At 42.4% G+C, this 12,384-nt stretch overlaps 1 protein-coding gene across 16 annotated transcripts in view; it reads right to left on the bottom strand.

Moving 5' to 3' along the window:
• ABLIM2 (actin binding LIM protein family member 2) overlaps positions 1-5,706 on the bottom strand; it is a 137,334-nt gene extending 131,628 nt beyond the window's left edge. For all 16 annotated transcript variants that reach the window (XM_061369539.1, XM_061369556.1, XM_061369576.1 and 13 more), the window contains exon 1: positions 5,479-5,706. In XM_061369539.1, the coding sequence (XP_061225523.1) occupies positions 5,479-5,494 (16 nt within the window). In that variant the 5' untranslated portion in view covers positions 5,495-5,706. The remainder of the gene's footprint in view (positions 1-5,478) is intronic.
• Positions 5,707-12,384: the final 6,678 nt, after the last annotated feature.

The raw sequence follows: 12,384 nt of genomic DNA, 5'->3' as shown, positions 1-12,384 counted from the left end.
CAGGGGGGTTGGAACTAGATGACCTTAGGGTCCTTTCCAACCTGAACCATTCTATGATTCTATGAACACAACAACTGTATGCTTAGCGCTCCACATTTATACTACATCCAATTATTTCCCTCAATAAACCAGTACTAGAGAGTGTTCAATGAAATGACAGAAGAGCGACTTCAAAGCTTCCAAGCAACTGGCCACTGCATTTGAGAGTAGCTACTATACAGTAACAACTGACATATGACACTAGCAAAAAAACCCCATCTGTGTTACAAGAATATTCAAGTCTCTTTAAATATCAGTAGTGATTTCTTACAATTAAGGACTGTTTATTTTTTATAGCCAACTGCATTTAGACTTTGTTTTCCTTCAACTACAGGTCAAGCAACTTGTCCTATAGAAGAGGGAGAATCTCCAAAATAGAGCTATTGATCAATTTGACTAACACCAGTAGAAGAATTACTTGCTTTTAGAGAGAAAGGGAGAAAAAATGGCTCCTAAAGCAGACAGAAATATTCATTGAATGGAGTTTATATTCCTCTCACATGCCTTTCCAAAATGGAAAAATAAATACTTGTGCTTCATGCAAAACAATGCTCTATCTAGATTACAGAGCATGAATATCAACTAATAAGCTCTGAAAAAAAAAAATCCCAACATTTCAGATGATAGCAGTTTAAGGACCTTCTTGACACATTGTTAATGGATCTCGACACGGGGAATAATCTAAATTCAGAAATACTTTCCTTAAGGTTATATTTAAGGATGCAGACAGCGAGCCAGCAAATTGTCCAGTAATCTCAAGGGCCCATCCACTGCCCTGCACATGACACCAGGCTTGGGTAGAGACACAGCTCTGCTGGCTCTCTCATCCAAGCACTTCCCCAGCTCTGCTGTGAAAAGCCCCAAGCAGCACAGCCCATTTCCACACAAATATGTTTAATTCATTATTGTGAGTGCTGGATGCTTGGTTTGAGAGCCCAAGGTCCAAAGGTGAGTTAATAGCACCAGCAATCCGCTAGCAGGACTGGAAAATGCAGCGGTGAGCTTAAAAGTTAACAACAACCAAGAGAGATGCGATTCCATTGCTAAAAGCCTGAATTTGTGTAGTGTGGAGTGGGGATGATTCATCAAACTAGGCAAAACTAAAACCAGGGTTTCTTCACTTCTCCTTGAACGTTGGCCAGCCCATTGCATAGAAAGCGGCAAGACAGGGAAAAGTTAGCCTTAGTAGCCATGCTTTGAATAATGCTTCAAATGTTTGTATATTTCTTTAGCCCTCTATGTTTTTAAGACAAAGTTGGTTATTGGGCATTAAGTACATAACATTCTGAGAAGGAAAAACGAAAGTACACTGACCTCAACATTGTATTGCAATAGCAGTCGGATGCATAAAGACACCAGCCACAGGGGATGCTTGTTACTGTACAGATGCTGCACTGCAAACAGACAAGCTGGCAAGAAACAGACCTCGCTCAGAAAGCCAAATATCTGTTCTGTTTTATTAAAGCAGAACCATCCACCTTTCCAGGGATTTGCTGCAGTGCTGGGGCAGCACATGAAGGCCTGTGGCAGTCAGGACGTCCTGCAGTTCAGAGTTACCAGCTGATTTACCATCACCTATTTCTTCTGACCTATTTTATCCTCTCGTAACTGTGCTATACATTCTTATAATCCAAGAACATGATGCCATATAACAGATGTCATACACTGAATTATAATCTTTTTCTACAGAGCTGTAAAGAAGAATCTTCAATCAAAACCTCTTAAATAATCCTAAAATATGGCTTCCTGGTTTTTTACAATCTAAGAAATCATACAGTCTATGCAATTCAACTTCAGAGGAGGAAAATACCATCAGGAAATATGCGTCATTACTTATTTTTTCAGGGAAACATAGCTAAAAAGGCAACAAAATGAAGTAGTTTTACTTCTGTTTAATTACAAAACCTGGAGGATTGCACACTAGAATCTGCACAAGTTCATTAGCTGGAGAACTCCAAAGCAAGTCGAGCCCTTCAAGTAATTCAATGCTCTCTTCTTCTAGTGTTCAAAATAAAAGGCTGAAAGTAAAACACTGTATCTAACTGAATATATACTGAAACAGTCATATTATTGTCTCCAGAGATTATTCCTATCAGCATAACTGTATGTGAACACTGAAAAGGAATTAAGTTGCTTCTAAACAGAGCAGAACTCTGTGTGACCAACCAGCATAACCTCTTTTGTAACCAGAATCACTGTGTTCCTGCTCCATTTGTGTTGTGGCACTCCATTAGCTGTTCTCTGATCCATGCTATCAAATCCTCCCTTTAATAGTTTAAAGACTAAATAGCCATGCAAATTTGTGTCACGACATTTAATTTAACCTAATATAAAATAATTCACCTACAATGTAATTAGCACCATCTTACCCTATTTCTGGGAATTGATGGGAACCTTGTTTTACCAATCTCAAATTTTAAACCTGCTCTATTGTTCTTGCTATGACTTCAAGATGACAAAGAACTGAAATATTAGACTGATAATGATATTATAAACATACAAAAGTACATTTGGAATCCTAAAAGCACAGCCATGCCATGTAAATTTCCAAAGCATAAAAAGCATTGAACGGGGTCTTTCTTAGGAACAGCTTCAGCCAAGATCAATGGTAAGTATATGGAAGAGATGAGGAAAATCACACTCAGAAAAATCTAATTACAACACAGAATAACAGAATGGTTTGAATTGGAAAGGACCTTAAAGCTCATCCAGTTCCACTCCCTGGCCATGGACAGCAACATCTCCCACTAAACTAGGTTGCTCAAAGCCCCAATCAACCTGGCATTGAACAGTGTCAGGGACAGAGCTTTCACAACTTTCTTGAGCATCTTGTTCCAGCACCTCATCATCAAAGATTTTCTTCCTTACATCCAACCTAAAATCTCCCCTGTTTCAGTTTGAACCCACTACCTCTTGCCCTATCACTACCGTAATAACTCATCTGCACTGTGCTTTACTATGCCACATGATCGTATGCTTTCTAGATTTAAAATTATAGCATGGGTCTGCAACTCATTAATGTGGAATAATGGTTCAAAGTATGTACTATTTAGCCACTTGAAATTATATCACCTCTATCTATGTGTGACAACCAAATCATGGTTACCAAATATAAGCATTTCTATATCTAATGCTAAATCTTACAGTTAAAAGAGCAAGGCAGCGTCACAGGGTATCCTGAAACCCTCTTGACACAGATAGCTAATGATATGTTGCATCAGCAGAAGAGGGGACACAGCCTGAGCAAAGGTTTCTGGCGCAACAAGCACAGACCCAGGACAGTTTACTCCATCTCAAGATTAACAGGAAGAGCAGGTATTTCTCCTGGGTTACCAAACAGTGCAGCAATCTCTTGAACCTTGTGTGGGGCTGATTTTAAGACCATACTGCACCCTTATTTTCTTTGCAAGACCAGAAACATCTTTCTGCTACAGTAAACACCAAACACCAAACTTTTGAATCATAGCTTTCCCATAGTAATTTTGGTATAAATCTTTTGGAAACAGTGACTTTAGTCAAATCGTGGCATTGAATTTGCTGTACAATACTTGCCCCATTGATGTTAATGGAAAATTTCCACTGATTTTGCAGAATAGATGTGGGCTTCTCATGTTCAAATCACCATTAAAATTGATTGTAAATAATTTTACATGTCCACATGGACATACCAAAAAATCACAATTTGGGAACACCAGAGCTAAACCTATACTTAAATCCAATACTCCCCAAAGTGCCGGTTATTCTTTCAAATGAGAGCACAGAACTCTCGGGGTTTTTTTCCACTCTCTTTTTTCCCCAGGATGTTATTTTTATATCTTGGCACTGTTCATTTTTGCTATTTCATTTACACCATGTTTGGTGCAATTACAGCAATAGAATTGTGTCAAGTCTCCTCTGCACTAGACTGTTATGCACTAAGTCTACTACCAGGTTTATAACTACTATTTGATTGGCTTTTTAAATAATATAGAAATACAACTTTGGACTTTAATATTTCCTCTACCAGCCTCAGTTGTACCAGTACAGAATTTAAATGTTTCACAGTATTTCATATTCTTCAGTTCCAAATTACAGACCGATAACTGAGGATGGGATTCTGTGCTGGAATTTAATCATCTCCATTGCAGATGTATGTTACCATTTGCATTAACCATCTCTGTTCTCTTCAAAGACAGAGAACAGACCCAGGATTCCCACCACATGATTCAATACACCCTGCAATACACACTTACTCTGCTCTTGCCTGCACCTATGGGTACCCGCCTTGGCCTGGACACTTCCCCAGAAAGGACATCTCATCTACAGACCCTGTGGGAATGTGGATAATCAGCACACATGGAACCATCTACACCTTCAGCAGACCCAAGAAATGTTAAATTAGGCTCTTAGCTGAGGTCTCTGGCAGGTGCCTGACCCCAGGTCTCACACTGCTCTAACAGGGAGCTTGTTTTCCTCACTGTTTGTGCTAAGCTCCCATTTGGCTCGCTGTGAGGATGTGATATGATTAAGCATGTTGACATACAGAACCACCACGTAATTGTAGCTATTCAGTGTGTCCTTGTTGTTGTGGCAGAGAATATATTTAGCAGCTGTAGTTACCCTCAGAAACGAAATACACAATCGGCTCCCGAAACCTCCCCCTTTCCCTTAAGCACAACCCTGTATTTGCCTTAAGGACTGTAATATTTTGCCATCAGCTGTGCTCTGAAGTAACCACCCCCCGCTGCCTCACCATGCAGATGAACGCTGAATTGCCGGAAAACCCATTTCCAAGTCAGTTCTCAAATTCTGCTTGTATCACAGGGTAAATTACTCCTGTATCACCCTGGGCAACTGGAGCCCTCCGGGTGTCAAATCCCGCCTAGGGCTCCGCGAAACCTCCGCGATTTTCACCTTCTCCACCGCCACCAGCAGCAGAGGCCGAGTTTTTAACGCAGACACCCCCGTCTGAAGAGCCCCGTAGCTTCCACCCCTGGGGTGCCGGGCAGCGGGCGAGCAGCACCCTTCCAGCCAACGTCACCGCGGGGCCGGGGTGAGACAGACACCCCCGAGCCCTGCTGCGGGGTGCCGCCGGGGAGCAGGGACAGGCCAGACACGGGTCCCCACGGCTTCGGCCGGCCAAGCCCGTCCCGCGGGGGTCCCCGCCGGGGTGTGGAAGACGCTGGGGGCCGGGGCGGCGGAGCTGGAGCCCCCCGCACAGGGTCCCGAAAGCCGCAGCAACTCCCGCCCGGCAGCGGCTGCGGCTGTCACAGCTCCCCCCGAAGCTACGTGCACATACACTCGCGTATTTAATACGGGTTTAGGTTAGCAGTGTCAAGCCGGCTCCCCCGCCCGCACCGCACCGCACAGCAGCGCGACGGACCCCAGCGGGGCAGGGACACCGTCCACCTCCCAAAGCACAAAGGGGACCCCCAGGGACTGCCCCCCTCGGCCCCTTACCTGTGCCGGTGCTCATGGCGCGCAGGAGGCGCCGCGCCCGCCGCTGCTGCTGCTCCCGCTGCTGCCGCCGCCCGTCACCGCGCCCCCGCGGGCGGCACCATCCCCGCCCGCCGCCGCGCAGCCCGCAGCGGGCAGCGCCGCCGCGCTCCGCCCCCGACGGCAGGTGCCGCGGAACGGCGCGGAACGGCGCGGCGGGCACCTTGGGAAGTGTAGGCAGCCCCGCTCCGTGCTGCGGCCGTGGGGGGGGGGACGACGACGACTTCGGCCCTGCCGCTTCTGCGGGCAAAGCTGCTGCAGCCCCCCCTTCTCCAGTCTCCGACAGCAGCAACGTCCCCGCCCGCCGTCCCCCAAGAGCCGCAGTCTGAGCTCACCTTGTTCTCCGTCCATCTCCTTGCTCTAGGCTGAGGTCTTCCTCTGCGTTTCCATGCCCGACCTTGTGTTTGTTTCGCATGATGCTCGAACAAGGCAAGTTGGTGCACAGGTGCTTTAGCATGTCCCCAGGAGGGCCAGAGAGTGATGGTGAGGATGTTTGCATCATTCCTCGGCACATCTTATGCTCCAGGCAGCGATGCACCTCACGGAAGGTGTTTGGCAGCAAGCCTAGTTGTTCAGGAGGGAAGGTAGTCCTCTGGAGCAGGTGAACACTCACCGATCCTTCATATTTGAAAGTACAAGGATGCACAGTGTTTTATTAAAGCCAGCTTGTTCAGTGTTTCATCAATCTGAAAATCTGGTGTATTTCTGGAGGAAATAATGTTTTAAAAACACCCAAACATCTGTCCTAACAAACCCAGCAGGAGCTAGTCGCAGTCAGGTAAACGTATTGCACAGCTCCGCTGATGCTGACTTCAGACAGGGTTTAGGGCAGCTTGGAGTTACTGTAATAGCATGAGGAAATAGGGTATGAAGACTTGCTGTGCATGTATATGGGTGTGCTTACTGTGCTCTTTTCCAGCAACAGGTATCTAAAAGTTAAAGTTTAAGTAATAGTTGTAATCATAAAAACCTACTGACCTTTCCTATCCAGCATCAGTGACTAAAGTAAGATAAGCCCTGTAGCAGTGTTTATATGTCCTGATTTGATAGGGAACTGTGGTCCTTTGTCAGTGTGAACTGAGAACCCCTGGAGATAATTGTTGCCATTGGCAAGTATGTGGACCTCGACTCAGAGCAGCTGTATGGAATCAGACAGTCCAGTCCAGTCCTCCAGTCCTGGCAGTCACCTGCTGAGGGGACTTCCTGAGCCAGATATGTGTTCTTTGTATTGAAGAACCTTCCATGGATTTTCTTCCATTGTCTTGTCCCATTATTGTTTGAGCCCATGAATTTTTCAAGCGATTACAACATCCTGTGAGAGGGATTTCACAGCTGAGCTATGTGTGGTGTGAAGAGCTAGCAGCTTTCGCTTTCAGCCTCCTATTTACTATCTTTATTTGATTCCTGCTCCTTCTTGTCATAGAAGAGATAGCAAACATCAAATAATTTGATTCCCTATTCATTTTCTCTGTGTCACTTATGCATTTATACTGCTCTGTCAGATTCTACCCTTCCTTCACTCCTACTCTAATTACTCATTGCTTAAAACTGGTGACTTGTAAGCTCAGTGCCACAATCCTATCTGTCACTTTCTGTGCTTCGTTTTGGAGTTGCATTGTTGATTCTTTAGCATCATGTTTGCTAAGCGTTTTATCACCTGTTTTCCATCCTGCAATCTTCTACCACCCATTTTCCATTGAAAGCTCTCCTGAGCTGCCCAGCTGTACTGATACATGCAGCTGAGTTGCATTGGCCTTGTGGAACTTCACTAAGATGCAGGTGATGCATGAATATCCATGTGTGGATGCATCTTAGGTATCTCACTAGTAGAAATAGGCAAATCACCTCAGTTGTGGCTGTGAACCAGATGGGTATCTTGCCTGTTCTGCATTCATTCCAATGAGAGCTGGCTTCTAGAATCACTGCAATGTGTTTTTAACCATGAACTATCTTTGCATACAATCATGAGTTCAGGACAATCCTTGAATGATGCTAGTAAGCCTTTGGCTAGGCAGAAGTGTTGCTTAAAAAGCTAAATTAAACATAACTTGTTATACTGAAGTTGGTGGGCCTGCAATCAGTACTGGATGTAATGAAAATGAAACAGCTCTGGGCACAGGAAGATTTTGGAAGTTCTGCTTACCAGTCACAGAAACAACTTCAAAGCCCGGGTTACTACCACAAGTGTTTATAGTGCCAGACTTTAGGGGACACTCTAAGAAACAGGTCATGAACTCCAAAATTCTCCTTGCTTAAGACAATGCCAGCTGCCATAAGCTTAATTAGGAGACCCCATGACCCACAGAATAGTCATGTTCTACCACTGGTAAGACCCCACTACTCCAGCCGACGAACCAGGGAGTAATCGTAGATGACATTAGCATTACTTGGGAACAGATCACAATTCAGTGTTTGAGTGGTCTATGGTAAAAAGGGCTGCAGAGTTTATTCTGAATTCTGTTGGATTTTATGTTCTCCTTGTTCTCCAGACATTGTCTTTTCTGTTAAGGAAGTTGACTTTGGAAGTGCTGATAGCAAAGGTGTGGTGGAACTGTTGGCTTCACAGTCAAAGTGAAACCATCTGGAAAGAGTTGCAAGAATGCTTTCATTAAATGATTTAAACCAACCATCCAATCTCACAGATGAAACAGCTGACAGGGCTCTGATCTATCCTGAAAACAGGGAGATATACACATCAGGACACTGTCAGATTTAGTCCCTTGTTACTAGCTCAAATCTCAGACTAGTAGGCAGTCATCTCTTGATTTTAATTTCATTTTTAAAAGCAATCAGCTTGTCCAGCCACTGCAAAGAAGGCTGAAAAGCCAGCCTCTAAACTGTCAGCACTTTGCACCTCTTCTGTCATTACTGGAAATTGAATTGGCACTTGGCAATCCTGATGATCCTGCTTCTCCCTTCACATCCTCAATGTCACCCCAAATTCTTTTAAGAGCATCGTTATTTTTTGGAAAAGCTTAAAAACTTTATGTGAGGCAAAAAGTTTACTTTTCAGTTTATTTCTCCACTAATAATATCTAGAAAGTGCTATGGAAGACTTTATGCTGCACTTTACTGTCCCTGAGTATTTAAACTATATGTGTTTCATAAGTACATTCATCCATCCTGCACTGTATTGAAAAAGGTCTCCATTATCTTGAATTCCTAACCATCCTGGTTATCAGAAATGCATCCTCATCATTTAAGGGAACATATCTTCATTATCTTCCCTTGACATAAAAGGGAATATGGCTTCATGTAAAGGAAAAAGAGCAAGCACCAAACCACAGCAATCAACGTAGTGTATATTCATTCACAGGTATTAGCATTACACTTGACTGCGTGCTTCTGTACGTTAAGGATACTGGAGATTTATGGACAAAACACACACCCTTGCAGAAGCTGGTGTAGCTCAATATCAAGTTTGGTTTTCTCCCCTGTGCATCTGAATGAAGTTAACCACATCAAAAGGCATTTTCCTTTCTTCATTTTTTTTACATTACTTCAAAATTGAGAGAATCCAATTGGGGTAATATTCAATTAATAAAACCATTATTTTAAAACCTGGTTTCACAGCAAAGTTGTCACACATTATTTTTATTTAGTACTTTTCTTGAAGCAGCAAAAAATCATGGGGTAGTTTGGGTAGGAAGGGATGTCCAGCTGAAGGGCTTCTTTCTGATATTTCTGATCTTTCCAACAGTGGAGAGGCCACAGGCCTCTGTCTCTTTGTCTGCAAAGCGTTGTAGGTCATTGCCAACTGAGCAGGAAAGGGGTCATATTTTAAGAGAATCTTCATGATGGAGAGCCCAGCAAAAGGGAGAGAAACCAGAACCTGTGCACAGGGAATGAAGCAGAACCTTTTTCTCTTGAGCAAAAAAATACTTGTGAAAAAACCTTCAGCCAGTTGTCAGAAGTGATTTGCATGCTAATCCAGAATATAGAAGACCACAAATCCAAATAGCTGCTTAACCTTACAAGGTTGGCATTTGGCTTCATGTTCAAAGCTGACATAGTATCACAAGACATTTAAGTCAAATAACAACTTGGAGTGAAACTTAAAAGAGCAATTAGTCAGTTTGAGCTGGCTATACTATTAGTTGCTCAAATCCTTCTAAAAATGTCCTAAATGGTTATCTCATGGAAAACAAAACAAACCAAACCCCAAAACAACAACAGAAAAACCCCACATAAATTAGAGTCTTGTAATTAGACATCAAATAGTCTAATTTTATGTCTAATGCCAAATCTGTGTTATGACAGTTTTTGACATTAAAGCTACTATATCTGGGAATTACTGGTTCTGGGACAGCTGCCAAAATAAACCACGCTTGTGTTTGTAAAACTGTGTGTGCCTGTGACAGTGTTACCTCTCTATCACCTTACTTTGTGGTATTGGTATGACATTGATAGTAAATGAAATATAAGTCAGGTCTGCAGTTCGAGAAGAATAACAGGCTGGGATCTTAAAATGAGATTCTGGGTATGGAAATAAATTGCCAACTATTCACTGAGCCAGAAGTACACGTGTTTATAAATAATGAATTAGCGTGAAGCAGCTGTAATGAAATAATAACGTAGCACTATATTGAGATGTCTGCATCGCACTATCAAGATGTCAGTAAACTTCCAGGCGAAGCTCCTCTCACACTGTGGGCAGAATATAAATATTGCATCATCAGTTATAACTTAGACATCAATTACCCATTACAAACCTAAATGCACTATGATCAAATAAAACTCCCAGGGAAACTCTGAAAACAGCAGGAATGAAATAACATCAAAGGGAACAATGGCTGAGGATGAAAGAAATCTTTGTTGCAGTGAGACAATCAGGGACTGTTCTCTCATGTCAGCAGTCAGCTTTTGGGAAGTGGGTCAGAACAAATACATTTTAATATCACAGACTGCTGCATGTGACAGGAAATCTAGCAGGTTATGATTAACATCACAATATCATTTATACACAAGAATGACAACCACCCAGGTTACAGCAATGGAATGCGCAGAAATACAAATGCAAAGGACGGTTTGGGGAAGAGCCGAGCCAGAGCGTGAATAATACAAAAGTCACTACACTTGCAAAAACAGTGGCAAAAATGAAATTTTAATGAGAGAATGGCAGATGAAGTTTGCAGGGATTTCAGTGCAATTTACACAGTCTGCGGAACCATGGTATCAGTACTCCTGAGTGTAAACATGTAAATAATGTTGTGCTCTCTGTAGTAAACAAGCAAGAAGTATACTACTGCCCCTTTTGTGCCTTTGCAGAGATGTTAATGCTTATTAAGCATATTGTGATCTCTTGTAAGTGTAACTCCTTGGAAAACTACTCTTTATTTGAAGCTACAGCTTGTCGCTTGTAGGAGATGATATTACAATCCATTGGCCCCGAGTCTATTTAACTCTATTTTGCAGTACAGGCTGATTTCTTATTGCTCACCCTACATTGCATCTCCAACACTGTTCTTATGTAAAAGAAAACCAGCATCATGTTTTCTGGGTGACAAAAGTCTCCCACAGCATTGTCTGTCAGTGAGGCTTTGCCTGATGAGATGCGTGACAGCTTACAGAAGCTTCTGGCACACTCTGCCAGGGAGTGTACCTGGGCAGGCAGGCATTAGACCCTGGAAAAATGCAGCTGTGACTGAATACTATGTGTGTCCTCAGCTGTCTTAAACCTGTCTTGTACCATCAGTTTTGCTTTCCAGGCTTCATACAAAGTGAAGGACCCAGTCTGTATGTCATGGCCTGGGCCAAGCCTACCTAAAAGATAACTTAAAGGTTTTGGTGAGGTTTCTGGATAACACGTACAGATGTTAACTGGAAAATAAGAAGGAATAGAAACATAATGTTGTTTCTTTTTCTTTCAAACTTGGGAAAAGTAGAGAAAATGCCACTGTATATAAGGAATGGACATGGCACATACTGTGCATTTAATGGAGCTAATACTTATTATAATTTGAGGGTTTAGCTACATGCCCTTAAATGTATTAAGAATCTTTTAATACAATGCCCCCATACATTCACGTCTTAACATCACTATTGTCTGTGACGGCAAATGAAAGTACATTTCATTTCATCAAAAATCCATAAATGGGATTGTAAAATGGTTCCAAGACCAAAATTCAGACTAGAAGGATCTACAGCTTAGATTATTTTCAGATCCATACTGAGAAAAGCTCCACTGTGCCTCAGATCTTTTCTATTAAATAGAAAATCTTTCTTCATATTTCTCAAGACTATTGTTCGCACTATGCTTTTTATAGATTTCCGTCTTCTGAGAAATTCTTCCCCACGCACACCAAGGCTGGATACTTCAGAAGCAGAAAGTGTTGTGCTTGTTATGTGTATTACCATCTTTTTATATCTGTTATACCTTTATATTTTTATATCTATATTTTTTATATCTTTTATATCTTTCTATTTGTGGTGTCTGTGGCCAAGTGGTCTAAAAGGATAGGTATGAGAGGAAAGATCTTACTAGAAGTTGTAACATATATCTACAGATAAAGCTGCAAAAAATGGACTCCATTTTGCACACGTGAGCCCTTCTTCAGGTCTCAGCTAGAGGGCAGCAGTAATTTGGAAGAATCCCAATTACTTTGCTGGTTTTATACTGATGCAGAATTTTAGTTATTTTTGAACTCAAAATCATCAACATAGAACTTTCAATACTGTAGACATTTAGGTGCCTGGAGATGTTAATCCAAAACTATAAGAAGATAGTATTTTGAGCTTCCTTGATCAAAGGAAAGCTCCTCATATGCCATGCCTGCCACCAACATTTCATTCTGGTTTACACAGAAGCCACTAACAGTAAACTGTGTCATACCTCCTGAATGGCACAGAGATTAAAAAGTGATATATCAC

This window comes from Neopsephotus bourkii, unplaced genomic scaffold, assembly GCF_033783945.1.
Source record: "Neopsephotus bourkii isolate Nb327-2 ecotype Australia unplaced genomic scaffold, CSIRO-AGI_Nbou_v1 NB_144, whole genome shotgun sequence".
Classification (NCBI taxonomy): domain Eukaryota; kingdom Metazoa; phylum Chordata; class Aves; order Psittaciformes; family Psittacidae; genus Neopsephotus; species Neopsephotus bourkii.
Note: the sequence above shows the minus strand (reverse complement) of the source record. Positions and strands in the feature narration are given on the sequence as shown.